This window comes from Oryzias latipes, chromosome 11, assembly GCF_053564925.1.
Source record: "Oryzias latipes strain Hd-rR chromosome 11, Olatipes_Hd-rR_3.1".
NCBI lineage: Eukaryota > Metazoa > Chordata > Actinopteri > Beloniformes > Adrianichthyidae > Oryzias > Oryzias latipes.
In genome coordinates this window covers 18,472,481-18,497,540 of record NC_136247.1, presented here as the reverse complement: position 1 = coordinate 18,497,540, position 25,060 = coordinate 18,472,481, and the positions used below count along the sequence as shown (strand labels likewise).

General features: G+C 39.9%; 2 protein-coding genes and 1 long non-coding RNA gene across 4 annotated transcripts; 2 read left to right on the top strand and 1 right to left on the bottom strand.

Moving 5' to 3' along the window:
* Positions 1-2,683: 2,683 nt before the first annotated feature.
* LOC101159597 (uncharacterized) lies at positions 2,684-4,589 on the top strand. Its single transcript, XR_909579.4, has 2 exons — positions 2,684-2,998; positions 3,397-4,589. It is a non-coding gene; the product is annotated as an uncharacterized LOC101159597 (long non-coding RNA).
* An 872-nt stretch (positions 4,590-5,461) lies between these two features.
* Positions 5,462-22,639, top strand: wipf3 (WAS/WASL interacting protein family member 3). 2 transcript variants are annotated; one of them, XM_011480865.4, is made up of 8 exons: positions 5,462-5,694; positions 7,820-7,926; positions 9,174-9,309; positions 9,591-9,722; positions 9,819-10,478; positions 11,518-11,649; positions 21,436-21,537; positions 21,619-22,639. In XM_011480865.4, the coding sequence occupies exons 2-8, from the start codon at positions 7,837-7,839 to the stop codon at positions 21,657-21,659; spliced, it is 1,293 nt and encodes a 430-aa protein (XP_011479167.1). In that variant the 5' UTR covers positions 5,462-5,694; positions 7,820-7,836; the 3' UTR covers positions 21,660-22,639. The 2 variants fall into 2 exon arrangements, with proteins under 2 accessions (XP_011479167.1, XP_078811053.1); XM_078954927.1 differs by lacking the exon at positions 5,462-5,694 and having other exon boundaries at positions 7,720-7,926.
* LOC101158866 (peptidyl-prolyl cis-trans isomerase FKBP14) lies at positions 22,626-24,804 on the bottom strand. Its single transcript, XM_004073847.5, has 4 exons — positions 24,502-24,804; positions 23,755-23,906; positions 23,197-23,324; positions 22,626-22,994 (listed from the first exon to the last, which is right to left on the bottom strand). Exons 1-4 carry the CDS (start codon positions 24,693-24,695, stop codon positions 22,836-22,838), a joined length of 633 nt encoding a protein of 210 aa, XP_004073895.1. The 5' UTR covers positions 24,696-24,804; the 3' UTR covers positions 22,626-22,835.
* Between the last annotated feature and the right edge of the window lie 256 nt (positions 24,805-25,060).

Sequence of the window (25,060 nt, the reverse complement as noted above, 5' to 3'; positions counted from 1 at the left end):
TGACTCAAATGATTTCACATCCTGATTGACTGAACACACCTGATTTAGGTTATCAGCATCAAGCAGTCCAGGGAGAGCTGGAAAACTGGCAGGGTTGAGGCTCTTGAGGACCAGGGTTGGCCACCCCTGCACTAGACAGTGTTCTGAACCTTTTTTCTTCAATGATTTGTGATCTTCACTGGTGTCCATGGATTACATGAAATCTTTCCACCTTTATCCACCTTTGTCATGGTAGGGAGAACACATCAATGTAAGGGTGGGGTCATCTAAGATAGCACAAGGGTTAAACCACTTCTGCTCCAATATTAACTTCATTTAAAATCTATTAGAAAGCAAAAACAAAGGATTTTTTCCAAAGCTGTAAATAAATTCACTTTTCTAGGGGTTAAAGACAAAGCTTATCTTTGCTATTTTTTTTGTCCACTGACCAATAGCCTGATATTTTGAGGAAATTTTCAGAAGGAAAACAAAACCCTGAAAGGGGGGGAGCCTTTTCTGCTGCTTTCCTGATCTTTGGAGCAGCCCATAGCTCAGGACAACACAGTCACTTTTAAACAGTAATATTATGGTCTAAAGACCAGTTAATCAATACCTTATCTTTTTTTCTCTAGACATGTAACAAGGCTTGGTGTTTTACTACTGGTTAGTTTTAGGATTTATGACCTGCTTTCATGATAATTTTCTGCCCTCTAAACTGTTTATACATATCACTCTATTTCAAACATGCATATAATATTTATGTTTTCAGTTTTTACTTCATTCTTATACCACCTTTAATGACATCCTTATCACTATACATTGTTGTTCACTTTTCAGCACATCCCGTCAGGGTTAGCTACAGCAAATCAGCTTTAACTTATATGCACAGGTTTGGCATAGAGTTTTCACGCCGGATGCCCTTTTCTGACAGAGTCCTGTATTTTCAAGGTCCAGTGAAACCCAGATAGGCAGCAGCACAAAGGGTCTGGCCTATCCACACTGGATGTTAGTTCATTGCACGCACAGAGAAGCAAACCCAGGTCCAACACCCGACCATCCAGCTGCCTTAAAATGTGCTTCAGAATTTTACTTCTTAGCCCTTCCACATGATTAGTTTCTGACTTAATGACCCACTCTGGTGAAAATTGTGTTTTTAACAAGTTCTTATGGTGGTTTTCTCATGAGAGAGGATGTAAAGAAAATTAAAATTGCCTTGCTGAGTATTTATTTCTTATTTAAGCTGTGACATGGGAGCTACAACCAGCAGGCTAAAAGCTCCCTGATACGGATGCATCCACTTGCAGGCGGCTAGATCCATGTGCGTCTTTGTTTTCCTCGTCTGAGCTGGAATCTGGTTTATGGCTGGATAGCTCTAATAGTGCTGGCTATTTTTGTTTCCCCTATTTATGTATGCTTGGTGCTATGAGGGGCTTTAAGCTTTAAACAGATGGATGATGGAAAGTTGGGGCAGGCTTACTCTATGAAACAGTCTCGCCCACAACTCAGAGGGGAATTTCTAATGAACACCTCCTGCTCTGCAGTAACTATGACCTATAAAGGAACAGTTTTTTTGTGTGCCTAAAAACAGCATAATCAGAATTACAAAAAAACACTGGGAACTAATAGATCAAAAGATGATCAGACTGGGTCTTTAAACACCAGTCTTCATGAAAACACTGAAGAGCAAAGTCCTTATAAAAATTCCAAAAGTGCTTCCAAAATGATGCTAAAATTATGCTTTTATGTGGTTTGACTGTTTGACTCAATTGTTTGATCATGATTGCGATTGTTTGTGGTAGTTAATTTTACCCCCACAGCTAGTTAAAATGCACAACATGCTGTCTGTATTTAACAGTGACATTCATAAATTAGTAAGTAATTCTGAAATACAGAGTATAGTGTTCAGTTGACCTTTGTCATTTGAGAAGTGCCATTAAGCAAATAAGTTTTACTTTATTGTGCGACATGATCTTATCAGGAAAGGAGGGTGGATTGATGTTTGACATAAGATTACTGAGCACCAATAAAACCTTCCTTTTACACTGTGTTGGACTGTGGTGTCTGAGGCTTTAATCGTTTACAAAACCTTATCAGCAGGAAGCCGAGTTTCAAACGCTCTCAGACAATGCAGATAAAGTACGTCATCAGTGCCATGAAGGTGTACCTGTCAGGAGGGGGGCTTTCAGATAGGAAGTCATGACAGAAATTTGTAAAGTAAGTGGTGGATTTAAAAAACAGAAAGAGAAGACAAAACATCCAGAAGGACCAGATTCTTCTGCGTAGCGCAGGAGCAGCTTTCATGCGCTCCTGACGCACGAGGTGATCTAGTGAGTTTGACTTTGGGCCTAATTAAAAGCAGCGCAGCTACATTTTACTGGGTAAAACAGCACTGCAAATGACAAACAAAGGTCTCAGCAGCCCGTTGAGCTCCTTTGTATCGGTATCAAAAGCCTAAACATAATATGGCTCTCTGACATGGGCTTGGTTTGGTTCACACAAAAGAGTTTTTTTTTCTTGTTTTTTGTAATCTGTTACGGAAGAGACGGACACTCTCTTGAGGTATGTTACCACGCAACCATTAACTCCACCCACCCACTGAGGTGCATTTACCTGAGTTGGGCCCACGTGACGTGCTCAGAAGGTCCATCCAATCACGATTCAGGACAGGTACTTCGAGATGAGAGTTTCGGAGGCGGAAACCTGCTTGTTCACTAGACAAGCCGCTCCTTATAAATGTATCAGTTCATAAGGGATCCTCTGGAGAACCTATGAGCAACAGAAGACATTTTTTGACATAAAAAATAAGATGAAATATAAAGAACCGAGGCACCAAGTCTGTGCGTAAAATGGACACTTTCGCGACGTTTTGACGGGATCAGTTTTTACTCCAAGTTTAAAGAAAACACTGAATGTTCTGGATATAATACTCGGATATATCGCAGCACCATCAAAGGCCTGGCACTTTGTCTCACCTTTATTTGGATCGTTCTAGCTGTCAACACTTCCTGTTGCAGCAAAGGTCGGTTTTTGCTAGGAGCTTTTCTTTTCCTTTTGACTGCTCATCTTTGATTCTAGCTGTGATTTGCTTTTGTGTGTACTCGCAACTGATTAAACCAGTTTTGCAGAGAAGCTAAATATGGTTGCAGTGGTTATTCATGAGATCAGATTGAGAGGTTTTAGTCTCACCTGCAGGGACATCTAGACGGGGACACAAAAACGTTTTAAAATAGATTTAACATGACTTATATTTCAAGGTGGTGGGATGGAGGTCCAAAGGACATCAACATCGTAAATGTTTTAGAGAAGTTGTTTTACAAAGGAAAGCTGAGTTATAGCAATCAATAGATGGTGCAAAGACTAAAGAGAACAAGAACATAAACAAATCAACATGTAATCAAATTCGTTCTTAATTTACAGGCCCCTCCCACTAGTCCAACATGACAGACAGGACCCCATGGTGGAAAGCATTCCTGCCAAAGAAGAAGAGCGGTGGCTCAAAAGACTTAGGCCCAGCCTCAGTTGGCCCAGACTTTAACCCATTCGCAGAGAAGCAGAACAACCCAACTGCAGTAGGTTCCAAGCCATCTGATGACCAGACCTTGACCGTGCATGAGTCCAGCAAGAGCTCCAACCTCCTCAGCGACGAAACTTTTGATGACTCCGCGCTGGAACCTGTCTTCAACGAACAAACGTGTCGCAGGCACATGAAGGTGTCTCGCTCAGGTCGATTCAAAGAGAAAAGAAGGCCGCGTTCAACCCTCCCGATAGAGGAGAAAGGGACTGAAAATGTTCCAGCAGGGAAGGAGGACAAGCGGTGATGAGGAGGTGGATGTAATCAAAGACTGCTTTGAAGAGATGCTTGCCAGGACTGAGAGGGATTTAAATTGATGACGCCTCATAATATTGAGGCTGGTGTACTGTATAGAGTGCTGGTTTTGAGGGTGATGATGATATTCAGGTTTTACCCCAATCATACAGGAACAGGATTATGTGGTGCAATAAATTAATATATGTTTTTTGGACTTTTATAGTTTGACCTGCCTGAAGGGTCACAGAAGGAATGCCAAATGAAATCTCAAACCATTTTGTAAGCATCAATCACAAGTCAAAGCTAAAGACTGATAATGGGGAAGCCTGTGAGCACTTATGAACCCAGTTCAGTTCAGGAAACTGAACAGCTCATAAATTATAGTCTCTTAATTTTTTTAATTAAAGAAGCACAATCATGCAATGCCATTTTCTCTCCAGGTGGGTGATGTGCTTCACAACACTGTTGCTAAAGCTATGTATACATTCTGTAGATGATTATGAATATTTAGCTATGAAGGATATTTTCAATACTTTTACAAACATGTTAATTCTAAAGGGTTTGAAGGATGTAATTGATGACTATGCCCCAGAATGATGAAGCAGCTTTGAGTCAGATGTGCAACACTTGCCAGCAGAAACAGAGACATTAATGTTTTTTTTCATGAAGGATTAAATGGGGCACGTTTTATCAGGTCTTTGGTAAAGTGGGAACACTACTGATGGGAACACTACTGTATTTTGATAGCCTGTGAATACCTAAATGAAGTAATATTTTGAGCAATAAATCTACTACATCTGAATACTTCTCTGCCCTTTAATGTGCTATCAATGTTTTACCTGGATTGTAGGAAATGTAGATGTTTAGGGAACTTTAGTCCTGGATGAGAGTGAAAACTACAAGCAGCATTAATAAGAGCTTTTAGGGAGTTCTGCTTTTGTCCAGATGTCGAATAAGTAAGTACTCCTGAGCGTCTGAAACCAATTCTGAAAAAAGTGTTTACGCACGAGTGCCTGTCACCCGAGGAGCCAAAATCCTAAAAATACTGTCAAGGGAAGGGAGAGGCTTGCCTGTGTCACCACATTCCTTTGTCTCACTTCAAAGTTAAGGTGTGTTTGACTTATTACGTCTCTTTCTACGTCTCACATTCAGACTTTTTCTGCAATTAATCACGGGAGTAATAACAGGTTGATCGAAGTCATTTTGCTTGAGAGTTGGCGTGTTCTTCTGTGCATGTGTGGGTTTTCTCTGACAACTGGGTTCCTCTCACAGTCCAAAAACATGCTTCATATGTTTATTGGTTACTCTAAAGTGTCCAGGTGTGTGAGTATGTGTGGGAGTAATTGTGTACCCTTCCTTCCAAAAGTAGCCAGGACAGAGTGTGAGGGATGTAATACCTTAGCGCTAACACAAGAGGGCGTAAGGTGCTGTCTCAGTGCAGAAACATTGATTATCATAGCGGATTGGATGCAAATGTTGGGACACAAATTAAAATTTAAAATTATCCACACTTTCAAAGTATAGATGTCTAATATGGGACACAAACTGAAATGGAGTGAAGACACTGAGCTGGAGGGTCACCCCCTCCTCTCCACCACTGGTCCTGGGTTGGCTGAGGGGGGCGGTGAGGTGTGGCTTGGCAGCGCTCGCCTCCTGTAGTGCGCCCTCACAGAAATGCGCGCCGCGCGCAGCCGAAACCGGAGTTGTTGACCAAGCCTCCAGCGTTTGGACGCAGACTCGAATACGTCTTTCTCTGCTTGCAGAACTTCTGTTATCCACAGGTCAATCATAAGTGGCTGCGTGGTTTGACCCAAACATCACTCTTTGGGTCCCCCACCGCCTGTGAGCTCCTGCGCTTCATCCATTAGCTGTTTCTGCAAACAGGTGGATTTTTCAACACTTTTAAGGTAAATTAAGAACTTAAAATGATCTTTGTGTCGAGATGATTAAAGGAAGAGAAACTCAAATACAGTATGTGACAAATATTTGAATGACAGAAAACATGCATTTCATTCTCATTGTTTTTATTTTTTATATTAAATTTCTAATATCAAACAAAAAGTAAAGGGGTAAACTTTTTGAACATTTTTAGATTGTGTACTTGTTTTTTAATGAGCTACACACACTTGCTTTGGGAAAAGGATCCAAGGTGCCACAAAAATGACACACGTAACATTACCTGTTGCTTCGGTTCACACAGTGGCTGCAAAATGAATACATAGTTGGAGATTTGCTTGCGGTTTTCCAAATTTAAACTTAGATAAGCTTTGATGAAAACTCACAGCTCCTGCTTTATCAGTTAAAAGTGTGAAGCCACTGTCAACTGTCAAGTCTTTTCTAAAGATCTGCACACCTGTAACTGGAAATCATTTCTGGGTCAATAAATGGTGGCCCAGATTATAAGGCAATCAAGTTTTAAGAGTTTTCAGTATAGTAATAGTCTGACTGACTTTTGCACTTGTTTAGAATAAATTTCATAACTGTTGCACAACCTATCACATGCATTTTCCCACCACTATCAATGATTTTTTGCATTTTGTCATTAAGTGAAAGCTTTTTAAACATGAAGGCGAAGTGGAGTTAAATGTCTGATCCACTATACGGCACTATGATTTTCAAGTGGTTTTGAATGTGATGGAAATATGTTACGCATTGAAAACATCCTCCGTCTCAGTGTCTTTCACATAGAAAATGGAAAAGAAATGTTTTTGAGGAAACATATATAGCACCTCCAGTTGAGTGTCTGTGACACAATAAATCCACTTAAGAGGATTAATATGTTCTATGGAGACAAACAGCAACTAAAGGCACATTTCTGTTCTTTGTCCCTTCCGATTCCCAAAAGCTCACCTATCCAATGTCCAGATTTGCCCCTTTAAGGATCTACAGTGGCTACTTGTCACAGATAGGAAGATAGAAATAGTAACACAGGACAGCCTGCCAGATATAAACCAGGGGGAACGTGAAATGGGGTTGGATGGCGGTGTGGTGGTTCTCACTGAGGCCTCACAGTGAGAAGGCCTGGTTTGGAATTCTGGCTCTAATTTTGTGTGGAGTTTGCGTGTTCTCCCTTTGCGTGCGTGGGTTTTCTTTGTACACTGGATGGCTTCCTCCCACAGTCAAAAATATTCCTCATAAGTGGATTGTTGATTCTTACGCGGGAATGTGAGTGTGTTTGTCTGACTGCAGCCCTGTTGTAAACTGACAACCTGTCCAGAGGGTTTTTCTTGACTTCATCCTAAAGCTGGGATCGGCTCCTGCTGCGTTTGTGATCCTTCATGGGAGACAGTAAGAGCAGAATATAGATGGATGGATAAAGTGCCAACATACAGAAGAGAAGGGAGACTCAACAAGAGCCATACCTGTGGTGTGTTTTTATTAAATTGCCTAGAAGGAGCATGTGCACATTCCACAGAGAGCTGAATGTGCACAAACATCAGGGTGGTTCCTGTCTCTAAGCAGCAGATAACTGTGTGTGTGAAATGTGTGATAGTGGGTGGAGGTCCTTGTGATTTTCCCTGGACTGAGATTTGACCTCGGACACGGCCTGTTGCAGAAGCATCCCACAGTCCCGGACATGAACAGTTCCTGAAAATTTCCTTTGATTAAAGAAGACATTCTGATTGTAATAGCATGTGTGTGTTCCTTAAGTGGAAAAAAAAAGAAGAATGTGTGCGGGTTGTGGCGTTTTCCTCTAGATTTTCCTTGCATTTTTCTCTCCATAGACCTTTTGGAAACTGAGAGTGACTAAAGGGTTGGGATTCATTATTTTCAAACAACACTCACCATTGTTCTCATCCCAAGTCTTGCTGCAGTGCATTATGGGAGGGGGGGGCAACAGGGGTATGGTGGGGGATTGTGTCACATTTCTGAGCAGAGGATGGAGTTGCTGTTTCCTGTTTTGTGCTGAACGTTGCTGAAGACTCTTCCTGTTCAGGGCAGGGGGGTGTCATCATGTGCCCCTTTAAACAGTTTGGCTTGGGCTGAGGAGGAATAAAGGCTATGCTGGTTGTAACAGAGCACGCTTTGCAGGTATCTGAAACATAAGCATGCCGATGCCGCCGCCGCCACCTCCTCCACCTCCTCCACCTCCCTCAGGCCCTCCACCCCCACCCCCACCTAGCGCTGCCCCACCACAGGTGAGTCTCCAAGTCCGTCTAATGCATTTGTGAACACTAACTCGGATGAACCAAACACCTGGAGGTTATTTGCATTATTTATGGAGACACACACAAACACAGACACAGCTGCCCTCTTCCACGCAGACAGCAGGACAGAGAGCAGAGTCTCAGTGGCAGCAGGGTGTTATGTTTCCACTGCAGGTTCACAGTGTCCTCATGCTAAATAAGCTGCTGCAGCCAGCAAACAGGAAGGCACACTTCACCTCGGAATACAGCAGGAACTACAGATTCAAAGTTTAAAAAACTAAAACTGCATCGACACAAATGTCGAACCAAATCCTAACTCAAGAGTGAAAACTCAGTAAAGTTGCTTTTGAAAAATAAAAGGAACCTAATCTACAGAGCCCCTAAAGGGACGTGGAATTAGAAAAAAAATAGTACAGCTTTCTCGTGTGCATGAGAAAAAAAGTGGTGCTCGTGAGAAACCAGGACTATTTTTTTTTTTTACTTCTATGTCCATTTTCAGGCAAAAAAATCACATATATGTGTGTGTTTTATAACTAAATTTAGAAACAATGCAATAAATATTTAAATATATCATTTTTGGGTCATGATTTTGTTTCGGTTAGATTTGTGTGTTTTTTCTTTCACACATTCAGAAAAAATATATCATTTTTTTAAATTGGCTAATAAGCAAGTAACAATAGAGAAAAATCTTTTAGTTGGCTTATACTAACCCAGGTGTAATGTAAAAAACCCATATTAAATATAACACAACACATGTTTGACACTTTCAATGTAAATATATGCAAACATATCTGATTTATTTGGTTCAATAGTGCAACAAGTGGTTTAGTTTTAAACTGACAATTGTGGCATCTCTTAAAGATACCTACAAATACTTTTTTTCAGCCCCTCAAAAAACAATAAAAAGAAATGGTTCAGAATGCATTTTATTCATTGTGTTTCTTGTTTTTTTTTATCGTGTTTCTTGTTTTTTTATTGTGTTTCTTGTTTTTTTATTGTGTTTCTTGTTTTTTTATTGTGTTTCTTGTTATTTTTATTGTGTTTCTTGTTTTTTTTATTTGTGTTATTCCAAAGCTGAAGAAAAAAAGATTTTATGTTTAAAAGGCTGTATTATTTTTCCCCCACAGCTGATTGTATGATGACGTTTGTCAGCGATAAAGGATATACTCTGTACTAATCATAAAAATCTTATTATTCTTGTTGTGTTTAGTTTTTTTGACATTTGTGGCCTGTGACAGTGGCCTTCAGATCCTGTAGGGCTCCAATCAGGAGACAAAGGAGGTGGACGGAGTGCCTTGCTGGCTGACATCCAGAGAGGAGCCAAGCTCAGGAAAGTCGCACAGATCAACGACCGCAGTGCTCCCATTGTGGACAGTAAGTGTCAAAATATTACAGTTTACTAGGAGAAGTATCCGAGGGATGCACAAGTGATGGCAGATGGATTAGGTGAGGATGTTGTGTTGACTGTGGCTCAGAGGTAGAGCTGTCGTCTCTGAAGGCTTGCTGGTTTAACTCCTCACCACGTCAGTCACATGTTGTAGTATTTTTCAACTGTGATTATTTTCAGACTTCATATTTGGTTAAAGTATTTTTTTGCCATAAAAGGAGAAAACACAAAAACTATCCAAAGAATATGCATATCTGTTGTTTTATAGAACCTAAGGTTACCACTGGAGACACCTCAGGTGGGAAGGTGTCTATGGGACCCTCTTTGGGTGGGCTGTTTGCTGCGGGGTTTCCCACTCTCAGGCCGATAGCACAAAGAGACTTAGCAGGCAAGACCTCAGGTTTGTGCAGTCTCCTGTGTCCTGATCCATCACTGCGGTAACCCATCTGCTGCCATGGTAACTATCAAAGGGACTTCAGCTGATGTCTGTCTAAAGTTTCTAGATCAAACTCGTCGTCCACCCTGAGGCCACTGTGGAACCCCCCTGCTTCAGCTGTCCCGGTCAGCATTGTAGACCTTCACAGGACAGGGGAGATCCAAAGCTCCTTTCAGCGACTGCTCGGCTCTTCCTCTGCTCCTCCCTCGCCCTCCCACGGCAGCAAGCACCCACCCCCTTTTCCTACTACATCTCCCTCCACACCTCCGACGACCCCTCCTCCAGCTTTCCAGGACCGTCCAGCCAACAAGCCTCCGCCTCTTCCCTCCTGCCCCCCACCTCCCCCTCCATACCAGGTTACCAAACCGACATGGCTCCCTGTTCATCATTCCCACTCTGTGTCCCAGCCCTCTATCCCACCTCCACCTCCTCCGCCTGTCCAAGCAGACCGGTCCTCAGGCTGCTTTTACTCTCCTCCTGCCTCTGTAGTCTACTCTGAGCCATCCAGGTTCCCTATACTGCGCGACAGCCCCTTAGGACCTCCTCCTCCACCTCCTGCTCCTCCCCTTCCAGCTTCCATCTCTCCAAGTTGGCCATCCACACTCCCTCCACCACCACCTAAAGCCCCCTCAGCGCCGTCGCTGTCTGTGCGCTCGTTACCTCCATCATACCCCTGCAACCCTCCCACTCGACGGCCTCCTGCTGTGCCCAGAAGTGCAGGTATGTGGACACAAATGCAGATGTTTTATTCTATCTGAGCTGTGTTCATTTAAAGACAATAATCACATCCTGTCTGAACTGCTGAGGTCCACCGAGATGAATATGCTTATAATATTTTTCCAGAAAATATTTACAAATGAATAAAGTTAGACAAAGATTCCCAATCTAACAACGCGATTGTGCAGATTAAATGATTATTAACCTTTGATTCATAAATATGTTTGAGATTTATTCAAAGCACAGAGCCCTCTATTCTGTTCTGAGCATTGAAGAAATACAACTTTTATTGCCTTAAATCAGAATCAGCTGAATGAAAAATCAGATTGTCAATCTGAAAAAAGGTCAACTTATAAGAAATTTTGGAATGTGAAAAAGAAAAATGTAAATTTGAAACGTGACTTATAAAAAGAGGAATGACACAGGCGGCAAAAACAATGTTCTGTAGTGGAAATGATATCAATATAGTCTTTGTCCGCTGATGTCAATCATGTCCCAGTAGCTAATAGGCTCATATTACCTGAGGTAAAACTAGGGTCAGATGCAAAGGGAAAAAGTCTCAATTGAAACTATAAATTGAGAACTGAAGCAAAGAGGGAGAGAAACAAAAAAACAAAAGTTGTAAAATTTAAAACATCAGCTGTTAAAAATGAACATTATTTTTTTAATTAGGTAACAATTTTAGGTTTATAATTTTTAAAAACAAATATATAATATTATAATACATAAACATATATAAACAAATCTTTTTTCCTTTTTAATAATTTTTTCTAAGTTTTTAAACTTTTTTTTCAAATGCATAATTTGATTTCTAAATTTTTCATTTTTTCAAGTTTTTTTATTTACAATTTTATTCGTCAACTTTATTTAAAAAAAATCATTTACATTGAGTACTTTTGGGTTCAAAAAATTTATTTTTTTATTTTTTTCAAACTTATAATCAGATTTTTCATTCCCGTTATGGTGATCCTGATTTGACCCCGTAACATTTTTAATATCCACTGGCATTGAAAACAGATTTTAAAGAATCATTTTGCAACAGGTGCCAGTCGACTTGCTCCTCCCCCAGCTCCTCCGGCAAGGTCACCCACCACAGAGTTGTCCTGTCGCATTCCTCCGCCTCCCCCACCTCTGCCCCCATTCAGTCTCAGGAACGGACACCTTCATGGCTTAGGTGAGACATTTTACCACATGGTTAGGAAAAGATCGTCTGTGCTTATCTTTTTGAAGATGAACATGTTTCACCTCTTGCCCAGGAGGCTTTAAAAAAGTATCTTGTTTTACAAAGGTAAAAATCTTTTTATAAAAGCTCTGTTTGCCTGTGAACCTTATTGGATGAATAAGAGTCTTTACAAAAGGGTTGTAAACTGGTGGGGTAGTGTGAAGGTGGGAGATGAATCAGAGCAATATTTCTGTGACTAATGAAGAGGAAGTAAAACCTGAGTCCAGTTACCTGAAATGTTATTAAAAACAATTCTTTGAATGACAGAAGTTAAAAAATATATTTTTCAGTCACAGATTCTTCACTTTAACAGTGAGAGACAGAATGTTAAAAAAAAGATTCCAGGAAGTCACATTGTAGGATTTAAAAAAAAATGTATTTTTATAATGGTGAAGAAAATAAGTATTTATATCTGACAAACAAGCAAAAATTCTGCTCCTCATAGACCCGTTGCTTCTTCTTTAAGAAGGTTTTCAATGCTCCACTAGTTATCTTTAATGTTGACACTTGATAGAACTGGTTATAAAGATACCTGTCTACACCCTTTAACAGTCAGACTGCAACATCTCCACCATGTACAAGGCCAAAGAGCTGTCAAAGTACACCAGGGCCAGACCTGAACTATGACGTTATATATATGTGTCAGATAAATGCATCTAGACATTAAAGAAAAACACAATTATAAACAACAAACCACAACAAGAATCAAGTTTCTCATGCACGAGGGAGAGGAGCAAATGTGTTGGAAAAGGTCCACCACGTTTCTCTTCTCAAAGGTCTGCGTCTCCCTGTGCACCTTTTATTAAGAACACAAGAAGGAGGTAACATTTTCAAGACAAAGAGGAAAAGCTCATTAGGGGGTGTCGTCAAATGACCCTTTTGGTTGGATTCTAACTTCAAACAGTATCCCTTATCAGCTGAGGACAGTGTGTCGTAAACCCCTCATCCTGGGTGGGGGATGAGAAGCAGATGAACAAACACACAACTGTTTTCAGAAGAGGTAAAAAGATCAATCTGAGTTAACATTTAAACATACATTTAACCAAATACATTTAAGCAATGATAATAATAAAACAATTTCCTTCACATACTCCCTCCTTTTTATCATTGATAAATGTCAAAATCTCACATCCAATATCACATCTCTTTTCAGTTTTCTGTGACATCTTCATTTTCATAAAACTTTCAATTTACACTCAGATGAGAAGTTCTTTTTTTTTTTTCAAGTAATTTCAATTTCAAAATCATTACAGTCATCTTGTTCTCCCTTTAATAACAAGTTGTATTCTTGACTCATAAGAACACTTTGTACTCCACCATTCACTGCTCTGGAAATCATAGATTGAATACAAGGAAAAATGCACATAGTGAACACACAACATGTGATCAGTACCATAAGAATAGGTGTCACTATTTTTAACAAAAGTTGCTACCAGGAACCAAAAGCAAGCCAGGAGAAGAAATCCCAAGATTGGGGTTTCCTGTCATCCTGAATTGCCTGCTGAACCTTTTCAAGTTGATGTAATGCTTCTGTGGTGCTGTGACCTTCATCGATGTTGTCAGGAATAAATGTACAACAGGTATCATTTAACATTTTACAAACACCTCCCTCCTGAGCAACCAATAAGTCCAAAACCAATCTGTTCTGTAGAACCATAAGTTTCATGCTTGACATTTCTTCATTATAGCCTTTAAATGCTTTAATTGTAGCGTTCAAAAATAAACCTAATCTATAATCAATGGTCTCAATTCTGAGAGCGTTTTTAGCATTTCCCACCTAGGGAAACATTGCCATAGTTACCTTTTCCCCAGTATTCCAGTATTTATGGTCTTCGGGAACATCTGATCCCCAAATGTAATCATGTGGCTTGACATCAATAAGGTTACGTCTGTGACGCAGGTGAGGCTCATGGACTGCAGAAACTATGAAAGTGTGACCTGTGACCTTTACAGAAACACAAATCCCACTCCAGTCTCTAGGCAGACTGAGGTAGAGGGCCTGCCCACATAACCAAAACATTTGATCAACCACATAAGTACCATTGTTACCTGGAATTAAATCTGGATTAGATCCAACACAACGTCCTCTGGGGCAGGGAACAGCATAACCATGGGAAACTCTGTCATTGATTATCTGGACTGTGAAGGGAACAAGAAGTTCATGACACATCTTCGTCGGCAAAGTTCCTAAAAACTCTGTGCCATCGTTAGTTACACAATGTGGAAACACAGTTCCTGGTTCCACACTACCATATGGAGCTAATGATTTTGTCAATTTCAGTTTTTTAAACTGATACAAACTCTTACAACTCGGTCTTACAAGAGTACCATTTGAAGTGGTGACGGCTCCAGTACTATATACCCTCTGGTACTATATTCAATAACACAGTCGCTTTTCCACTCAGAAAATTGCTTTGCCTGCAAATTAGGATGTAGGGATGAAGCTTCAATTACAGAACAAACATAGCAATCCGATCTATTCTTTTCCTTAGCCAGTAACATAACATACCTATACCAAGAATTTGTCATATACAGGTGAGTTATGTTCATTTTTGGACTATTCAAAACATCATGTTCATCAATACTCAGCCATCGTCGAGAAATGTTTAGTCTTTCCTCGTTGGTGGTTCTTCTTGCAGGTGGATAATGATTCCAAAAGAACCAAATCCTTGTGGTGGCTCCTGTCAGGAATAGCAGTAACAGTAAACAAAATAAACTGTCTCTTAGCCCAGTTGGACACGCCATGGTGGATATGTACCTATCTTCGGGAGGGAGAGGTTACTAGCACATCACCTCCTCAAGTCCTCTAACAGTGTAGGATCCGTGTAGTGCAAAAGAGTTCTGGTGTGCTTTCTTCCCTAAGACTAGGTGGATGTCTCGGCTTCGCTGACGTTGAGACAAGCAGCTTCTATACGGCTGCCTCCCTTTGTAGTCAGACTTCCCCACCTAGCAGTTGGAATTAGCCTCACCCAGATGCTTTTTCTTGCAGTGTGATAGATGGATCCAAGACGTCCTTTCAGCAATCTTTACAGCTGTTGGTGTAGTCAGCAGGACTTGGAATGGCCCTTCCCCCCGTGGGCTGGACCAACACTTCCTTTTTATGGCCTCCACAAACACCCAGTCACCAACCTGCACTGGTGAAGTGTCCTGTGAAGATAAAAAGGAATCTGGCACTTGATTTGTCCTTTGCACATCTTTAGTGGTAAACATTTTTCTCAAATAATCCACTAAATTTGCATCATCATCTGGAGAATGTTGCTGTGTAGGATCAATGTCTGGTAACCTATAAGAACGTCCATTAAACATTACAAAAGGCGATAAAGGTTGACCTGCTGTGCGTGTGATACGCATGCTTAGTTGAACTAAGTCTATGCAGTCATGCCACATTCTGTTTGTCTCTTCCATGCAATTCTTTAACTTTGATTTGATAGTGCCATTAGTTCTCTCAACTAATCCTGCACTCTGTGGGTGATAACTACAATGTCTCTTTAGATCAAAACAAAGATGTTGAGCCATTTTGTCTATCACTTGATTTACAAAATGTGTACCATTATCACTTCTTATCACTTGTGGTATGCCAAAAGTTGGGATTATTATTTTACAAATAGCTTTAGCTACTATAATAGCATCTTGTGTTGCACATGGAAACATTTCAACCCATTTGAAAAATGCATCAACAATCACTAAACAATATTTCAATTTTTTTGCTTTTACTTAATTCAATAAAATCCATATTGATTGTATGGAAAGGAAAAGTTGATTCAGGAAATTTTCCTCTCTAAAATTGTCTTGGGGATTATGACGCATACATGTAACACATTGTTTACAAATTTTTTTTATAGAGTTTATAGAGCATAAATCCGTAAGTTGTTTAATATTTCTCTAATAAGTTCATCCTCCCCCCTGTTGAATCATGGCAAAGCCCATGACTCAAAATTGCTGCCCATTTGTTCATGGATTTTGGTAAAATAGGTTTTCCTTCTGTGCTGACATAAAAACCTTGTTCTAACTTTGCTCCCTTTTTCAACCAAATTTTTTTTCTTGTTTTGGTGCACTGTGTTGCATTTCTTTTAAAACATCAGCGGGTGCATCTGCAGTCACATCCTCATTTGTGCATATTTCTACATCTTTTGTTGCAGCTTGCTTTTCTGTTGCATCTGCAAAGGCATTTCCTTTAGAAATATCATCTGTTCTTCGTGTGTGTCCCTCATATTTACATATTGCCACTTTAGATGGTAACATCACAGCAGTCAATAATTCTTTCAGTAAGTCTACATGCGTTACTGGTTTTCCTGTTGACGTTTTAATCCTCAGTTCTTCCACTGTTGACAAAACAAATGCACTGTAGCAAACGCATATTGGCTATCAGTATAGATCGTAACTGGCTTATCTTTAAACAGTTTGCATGCTTCAATTAAAGCTGTCAACTCTGCTGATTGTGCTGAGTAATTTCCACACAGGGGTCCTGCCTTCAGAACCTTATCTTCAGTTACAACAGCAAAACCCACTTTGTTTCTGCCTGTTTCATCTTTCTTTGCTGACCCATCAACAAAAACTATTTCTCTTTCAGTGAGATCTAAAAATTCATCACCAATTGGTTGAATTTCTGGTTCAGATTCATCTTTTATCTTGTCATTTCTTTTACCATCTAATCAATCTGATTTCTTCCTTTCAGGACAATCTCTCTCTCAGCCAATGATCTCTCTGTCCACAAATCCAACATCCATCATCAACTTGCTCTGACCCTCTGTTGCTACTTCCTCTAAACCTTCTTCACAAATTTCCTTTACCACGACCACGATTTCTTCTTCTCTTCACATTCCTTCCAAAAAACACATCACGACTTTCCTCTTGCCAAAATGTATCTACACCTTGATTCCTAAATTTCTTTCTATTCACCATCAATTTTTCTGCATGAACAGCACAATTCATAAACTGTTGTAGTGCTCCTGTTGGTAGATCAAAGTAAAGTTTCCTTATCTAGTCTGCAATCTCTGGTCTCATAGCTTGCAGTAAAGCTTGTTTCAGCTGCTGTCTATAGGGACTTTCATCATTATCATCATCTCTGAGTCCACTATTAGCTTTAAAACTTCTTCGAATCTGACTCTAAAATCAGACACTACCTCTCCATCTTTTTGTTTAGTTTGACTAATCTTTCCATAATCAGGTCTCATTGGAAAGGCTTCTCTAATTCTTTGTCCTAAAAGTGTAAGACTTTGAATCAAATCTTAGACTGTTATGCGGAAAAGGTCTGGGTGGATCATCATCATTCATAGGATTCCTTTTTCCCTTTACTTTTGCCCAGTCTGCTTTCATAGCAGTCATACATGCTTGCTGACATTTAATGCCATTCAGATGATAAGCTCTCTGAACTTCCATCATTTGCCCGTGAAAATCCTGTGGATTTTCCCTGTGAGAGATAACTCCCCTCACTGCCTTCCTAACATCCTCTAATGTCCAGGTGCTAAACAAAAGAAGTGTAGTTCTCTGGCCATCTTCTCCAGCTCTGGGATTGGGCACTTCAATGATTGTAAATGTCTATGCAACTTTAGATGACTCTCCAGCTTCTTCCAAACCAACCCCCATAGTTTTTTCTCCATTCAAGTTTTTTCCCTTTTCCTCCTAACATTATTTTTTCTTTTTCTGGTGTATTTAAATCAGTCACTGGTGGGTAAAAACCCGTCAACAGAGGAGCATTTGTCCCCTGGTAGGGAGGAGGTGAGAAATCAGCTGGTTTCTGCTCTCCCCCCCTTTCTTCCTGCTCCTGCTCGGTCTGCAGCCTGCTGCAGCCTGCTGTTGCAGGGGTCTGAGTCTCACAACTGATTTATCCTCCTTTTTTTAGCAATCAGACATGCTTCTCTAGTTTTACTTTTCTGAATGCCATTCTTTATTTTTCATTGCTTCATTTAAGCACAGTTTTGCACAAATTAATTTGTCACTATTTTTTTGTTTCTTTTTTAGTTTTTATTCTGGTTTGAATTGGTAACTGTTGAACTAATTCAGTACATTCCCCTTAAAATTGTAGTTTTATCCCATTTTACCAAGAATGTAGTTGAACCTGGATGAACCCTTTCCATATATTTTTAATCTCATGTCAATTCAACTTTTTTATTTGAATTCCCCATGTTTTAATTTTTTTTTTAATTTACGTTAGTCACAGAGTGTGATCAGAACCAACAGAGAATTTCTCTCAGGACCGAATTTCACTCCCCGTGCAACAAGCTTCTAGGTCAGACCTATTGTCTGATCCGGTCACACGTTTAGGGTCCTCCCAGGAGCAAAACCCGTTTTAGACTCTGAGTTCTTTTCACCTAAAGCCTAATGAGATGAAATCTTGTTCTACTCCAACAAGCAGCCTTGTGTTAACACCGCAAGGTTTCCAGCTGCTCACTGCTTCGAACAAGTTCACTCCATTTACACATGCACATACATTCACACCAAAAAAAAACTTTTTTTATTTTATTTTTGTTGTTATTCTAGGCCTTTTAGGGACTTGAGCCCTCTTACGCGTTTTAGGCTGCAGGACTCGAACCTACACTTTTATACAGAATTCTGGACTTTTCCGGGACTCCAAACCCACACGTGTTTTAGGCAACAGGACTTGAACCTGTCCCTCAGAATTCTGGGCCACTTCGGGGACTCGAACCCCTGAAAAAGCGCTTTTACTTGCCTTGTCGTTGTGGTCTGACTGGTTAACGAATAACGTCAATCCGGACCCAGGGATCAGACCAGTCGATTGGCCGGCGTAGAATTCACTACGACGGACTTTCCTCCGGAGACCTAGTCTCACGGGCTGTGCACAGACTTCAATCGGCATGGTCCTCCCCCAAGGACGCAGATATGTTGTCATCCGGCTCGAAGGACCAAAGAATGTCAGATAAATGCATCTAGACATTAAAGAAAAACACAATTATAAACAACAAACCACAACAAGAATCAAGTTTCTCATGCACGAGGGAGAGGAGCAAATGTGTTGGAAAAGGTCCACCACGTTTCTCTTCTCAAAGGTCTGCCTCTCCCTGTGCACCTTTTATTAAGAACACAAGAAGGAGGTAACATTTTCAAGACAAAGAGGAAAAGTTCATTAGGGGGTGTCGTCAAATGACCCTTTTGGTTGGATTCTAACTTCAAACAGTATCCCTTATCAGCTGAGGACAGTGTGTCGTAAACCCCTCATCCTGGGTGGGGGATGAGAAGCAGATGAACAAACACACAACTGTTTTCAGAAGAGGTAAAAAGATCAATCTGAGTTAACATTTAAACATACATTTAACCAAATACATTTAAGCAATGATAATAATAAAACAATTTCCTTCACAATATGTCAAACCGTTTAAGCAATTCTTTAGGTATATCAATCAAAAGCAAGAAGTTGCAAGAGTTAAAATCTCTAGTGATTCTTAAGAATCATTGTTTCTGCAAATGCAACCCTTCCAGTTGCAAACATGAATTGTGCACCTTTTTTATAAAGAACAGCTGTTTTGTTTCCTTTCAGCAAAATATAATTTACTTTCAGCTTCTCTGGTTTTATTTGAATCCCTCAAACTTGCCATAAAATTGCATATGTTGCAGTTGTGTTACCTGCTCTCCTATTTGCAAATCCTCATTCTTGCAGAGCTAATCAGAGCGGTTTCTGTAGCTTACCTGGGGAAAATGTTTTTGAGTGGGAGATGTCAGACCTGGACATACTCTGGCCCTGTTTGCGCGGCACTCACTCGCCTTTTTTCTAACAGCCATTTGTGTTGCTTATTTTTGTTTCCAACTTTATTTATATCAAGACAAAACTGCTAATTATGATATGTAGCATGGGCTCTGCTCCGAATGCTTCTGCTGCAGCCGACACACATGACTTTCAGAAAAAAGCCAATATGTGTCGCATAACGGGACCAGAGTATGTCATTTACTTAAACATATTTAGCTAGTGGTAACAAAGGCAAGGCAAGGCAAGTTTATTTGTATAGCACAATTCGTACACAAAGTAATTCAAGGTGCTTCACAAAACAGAAAAATGCATTAAAATCACAATACATCATAGAAATAATCAACGTAAAATTTACTTTAAAAAAAAGAAAAAAAATTGAAAATTGATTTAAAAATAAAGGAAGGAAAAGAAAGAAAAGTGCAGATAGGACTTTTCAGTCATATACACGGCTAAACAGAAATGTTTTAAGTCTAGATTTGAACATGAACACAGAAGAGGCCTGTCTTACGACTTCAGGGAGGCTGTTCCAGATTTTAGCTGCAGAATATTGAAACGCTGATTCCCCTTGTTTAGTTCTGACTCTGGGAATCAACAGGAGGCCGGTCCCTGAGGTCCTCAGAGTACGAGATGTTTCATATGGCACTAACATGTCAGAGATGTACTTTGGTGCGCGGCCATGGAGAGACTTGTACACAAGCAGAGCTGCTTTGAAGTCTATTCTTTGAGGTACAGGGAGCCAGTGCAGAGACCTGAGCACAGGACTAATGTGATTATACTTCCTGGTTCTGGTCAGGTATATCACAACCAAACACTGCAATTCCCCTGCGTCAACCAGGATTTGCAAGTGAGAACCGCAACAGAAAAACCTGAGGGCAAGTTTGAGCTGTGAAATCAAAACCAGGGAAGCCGGAACAAATCCGATTTTGTTGGAAAGAAACTAAAAATCTTTTCCTTTGTGCGAATCAAAGTGCATAAACAATTATTCTCAGAGCCACTTGAGATTTTTCTTTTACAACTTTTAACTTTTGATTGACAGACGAAAAAGGAATTGCTTAAAGAATTTGGTACATTTATACACTCCATACTGACCAAGACTGGGATGAACTAATCTACAATAAGCAAACAGCTTGATGAGAAGAGATCAACCATTGGATCAATTATTAGAAAATCGCAGAAATTCAAGATATCTGACAATCTCCCACCATCTGGAGCTCCATTTACAACACAGAGAACTGGTCAATGGCCTGAAGACAGCTGGACCACAGTAACAAAGGTTACTATTAGTAAGATGGCATTTCAAATCCTGCCGAAGCCAGCACATGTCCAGGTCCATCTAAAGCTCTCCTCTGGATGATCCAGTGGAGGATTGGGAGAGGGTCATGTGGTCACAGTAGAACTTTTTGGCATAAACTACACTCGCCGTGTCTGAAGGAGGAAGAATGCTGAGCTGCATCACAAGAAAACCAAACCCACTGTAAAGCATGGGGGTGAAAACATCATGGTTTGGGGCTGCTTTTCTACAGGCAGGACAAGAGGACTGATCCGTATGGCAGAAAGGATGAATGGGGCCTTATGGTGAGATTCTAGACAAAAAAAACCTTCCATCAGTGAGGATGAAATGTGGTTGGATCAAGTCTTTGGACCTCAATCCATAGATAATCTGTGGAGGGAAGTGAGAGCCCCAAAACATTGCAGCTGCACAGAGGATCTGCATGGAATAATAGGCCAAAATAGCAGCTACAGTGTGTGAAAACCTACTGTCATAGACAACTGGGTTACATTACAAGGTATTGAGGTGGACTTTAGTTATTCAGCAAATGCATATTTTCTGCACCCTAATACAAATACATTCTTTAAAATTGGAAAATGTGATTTCCTGAACTGTATTTTTTTTTTTACATTCTTCCTCCCACTATTTAAGTGTATCTATAATAAACATTAAAGCTTGAAAGAGAAAGCTGAGCATTAAGGGTTTTACAGTGTTCACTGTCAACTAAAAAAAAGCATTGAAGAAATTAATTTCTTTCTTTGTGCAGACGACTTTGAATCAAAGTTCCAGTTCCACCCTGTGGAAGACTTACCACCACCTGATGAATTCAAGCCTTTTCCTCGCATCTACCCAAGCAAAGAAAACAGAGGTACGATATCTATTTTTCCATTTTTCCCCCAAATGCTGCAGTTTTCATGTTTTCATTTTTCCTTAATGCTTCCTCTTATAGTCAACCCCAAACCACCTGGGATACGAACACACCTCAGATGAATCATGGACTTAAAATGAACCAACTGTTTCTTTCCAACAGAAATTTTTGTGTTAGACTCACACAGCTTTACTGCCACAAGACTGTGTGCGTTTACCTTTCATACATTGGGCCTGAATGCCTCTTTGCAAGTGTGAAGACAGCGTCCCGCCTCATTCTGCCTTTCTGACCTCTAACCTTTTCCAGTGCGGAATTTGTCTGAGGAGGAGGAGGGCTTGTCAGCGTCATGAGCCACATATAGACTAAACGAGAAGACAAAATCAAAGTGTCTGTGATTATTTCATGAACTGCAGAAAACCCATACAATACTTTTTTAAACTATATTTTTTTGTGATGTGTTTTTGAAGCAACATTAAAACCAATTTGCAAACATGAAGTTTGGTACATATTCTTTAAAATCCATCTATATTTCAGTTAAAATGCATTACATTTTTTTTTGGTTTAATTTTTGATACCTAAGATTTTCACAGAAAAATATTTAAGAGTTTTTGAAATGTTAGACTCTGAAACAGTGTTGGCCAATGTGTAATTAACCTATGAAAATCCAACAGAAAATGCAGTTTGTATTCTAAAATATTTGTGAAATGCTATAGTGGTGCCTCCCTGTTTTTTGTTATTTTTTAGTCTTAGAATTTATCTGGATCATCAATGGAGTTTATTCTTTCAATAACATGGTGCAGTTGTTTTCTTATGGTCATGTGCTGCACCCTGCTGGTTAAATTTTAGTATAACAACTGCATAAATCCAAGTGTTAATAAAAAAAAGTTTTTTTTTTTTTTACAGTCCACAACCATCAACACTCAATCTGATAGGTGTATTATTGTCACATTATGTGAAGAAAGACATTTGTTCTGGCTATGAGAAATATGCATTTTTGTAAAAAGAAAATACAGCTGTGATATGTAAATGTAATAAAATGAATTGTACATTGTTTTTTTTGTTTTTTTATAAAAGAAACACATTAAACAAAGCTTTTAACATTTTTAGTAGCAAGTTTTTTTAACAAAAGATTTAACAGGTTGCACTGGCATTAATAATGCATGGACATCCGCAGATAATACAAATGATGTACTAATATTTCAATCACATTCATTTAAGTGTGACTCTGGAGTATTAGTAGAGACCAAAAACAAATCTTGAAAAACGTAACTGTACAGCCAGCGTCACACACTCATTCTTTACAGTTCATCATGTTTGTATGTGAATTCTCTGGAGGATATAAAGCCATCCTTGTTCTTATCCTCTCTGATGAAAATGTCATTGGCCATCTCTTCATGAAGAGTATCATTGGGAGGGTGGCCATGACGCTCAAACTCCTTCTTCAGATATTCTTTAACCTGGAAGACATGAAAGGTGAGGTACTTTCATGTACAGTAGACACATTCAAAAAGGATAGAAATCTACTATACAATAACTGTTAACCTCTGTTTTATTCAAATACAACAGGATAACAAGAAATCCCAGCATGTTATAATGGATACCTATAGTTTTACTGGAAAAACGATCAGTTGTTCTCGACCTAGTTTACATGGACTTCACCTCATGTTTGGAGAGTCTCCAGTCATCGTTCAGGTCCATCTCTTGGAAGGACTCGTGCGATCTTGGTCCATTTCTGATTTCAACCAGTTCTATTTTGAAAGTCAGCGTAGTCTTTGGAGGAATTTTACCTGATGGCAGACAATGCAAGTCAACAAGTCAAACATTCAAATAAAACCAAGCTGCCAGAGATCCGTGGGAGTGTTACATGTACATTTTCAACAATGTTTTGCCCCAAATAAGAGCAGCTATCTTTGTTCTGGCTAACACAACCTACTTGGAACAGAAATTGAAAGATTTTTAGAGATGGTGGTGCTTACCAGAGTAGAGAACAACAAAGCTCCCATGCTCCAAGCAGACTAAAGTCACTTTTCATTCAGTGTAGAACTCCCATGATGCCATTCGAAACAAAACAAACACTTTTGACATGCTTCACGTCCATTTAATGCCTCACGTGTTGAGTTTGGTTTGGGGAGAAGGAGCATTTTCAAGTAGTTGATGTGACCGATAAGTCCATCCTCATGCAGTAGAGCAAAGTCTGTAGAAAAGAGAAATGAGTACCTTTCCCTTCCTCCCCATAGGCCAGAGATGGTGGGATTACCAGCTTCCTCTGCTCTCCAGCGCACATGTCCCTCAGGCCCAGATCCCAGCCTTTTATTCCTTCTTTGATGCCCAGCGTGAACCACACTGGCTGTTTGTCACCAATAGTTCGACTGGTGGGAAACACAAACAAATTGATGCAAAAATAGAATGTTTGTTATGCTGATTAAACACTAAAGGGGGCACAGGGATCACTCAAGTAATTTTTCATAGCCTGTGTAGATTTTGGAGAATTATTTTAACATGACCAGCACTCGAGGCCTAGATCATGGACTGTATGGTCTATACAGGCACTGGCAAGGGGGTGCAATGCCCCCTACAAATGTGGTGAACCACAAAAGTCCACAATTTACTAAAGAAATAAAAATGACAGAAAAGACCCCAAAAAAAGTAAAATAAAAGAAAATTTTAGAAGTATCCTACAAACAACTATTTCAGCATAGTGTGAAAAATATTAAAATTCAAAATATTATATTTGCTTGATTTCAAACGTACCTCTCTAACCTTGTCTTTGTGATTCATTCTGGATGATGTTTAAAAAGGTTTGTTGGGGTTTCTGGACTCGCGCTTAGACTTGTGTCACGTGACACCAACCAACAGACGCTTTTTTTTTTTTTTTTTTTTTTGGAGCAACAGCACCAACACCATTAGCGAAAGGAAAACATTTAATAACCATTACTCAGAGTGTTAGTCTACAAAATCCGTTACCTGGAGAGCAACAACGTCCCGTTCTCAAAGTATGCTTCATGGTGCAGAAGGAGAAGGTCTCCGTTTTTGGACTTCCGGTGACAGATGAAAGGTTTGTGCAGAACTTCCATTTTCATCTCCGCTTCGGGCGCTCCCGCCCCGCTGACGGACACCAACAGCCAGCTGCACCACCAGCTCAACACGGACAGCAACATGTATGAAAACGCGGCTCCTTAATACCCAAAAGTCCGAAAGTAAACCGATAGAATCAAGCACAGTTAGGCATCTACGTGGCAGAGACGCCCCGCCCCCTTTCTGCGTGTTGCTGCAGGTCGCTTTATTTTAATTGGTTACATCATTCCTTAGCTCCACCCACAAACACTCACGTTTGATTTAGGTTGCGTCCCTTTTAAAGTCCCACTCTGGTCATCTTTCATTTTCAAATTGCTCCCAGTGGTCTTTTAATTATGATTATTCCATGTAGGACCTAAATAGAAAAACATCTGTGTCAGTTTCTAGGACATAGTCTCAGCAGAGAAGCAGGAGTTCGTTAAAAATTCACTTGTGAGAGGTGACTAAG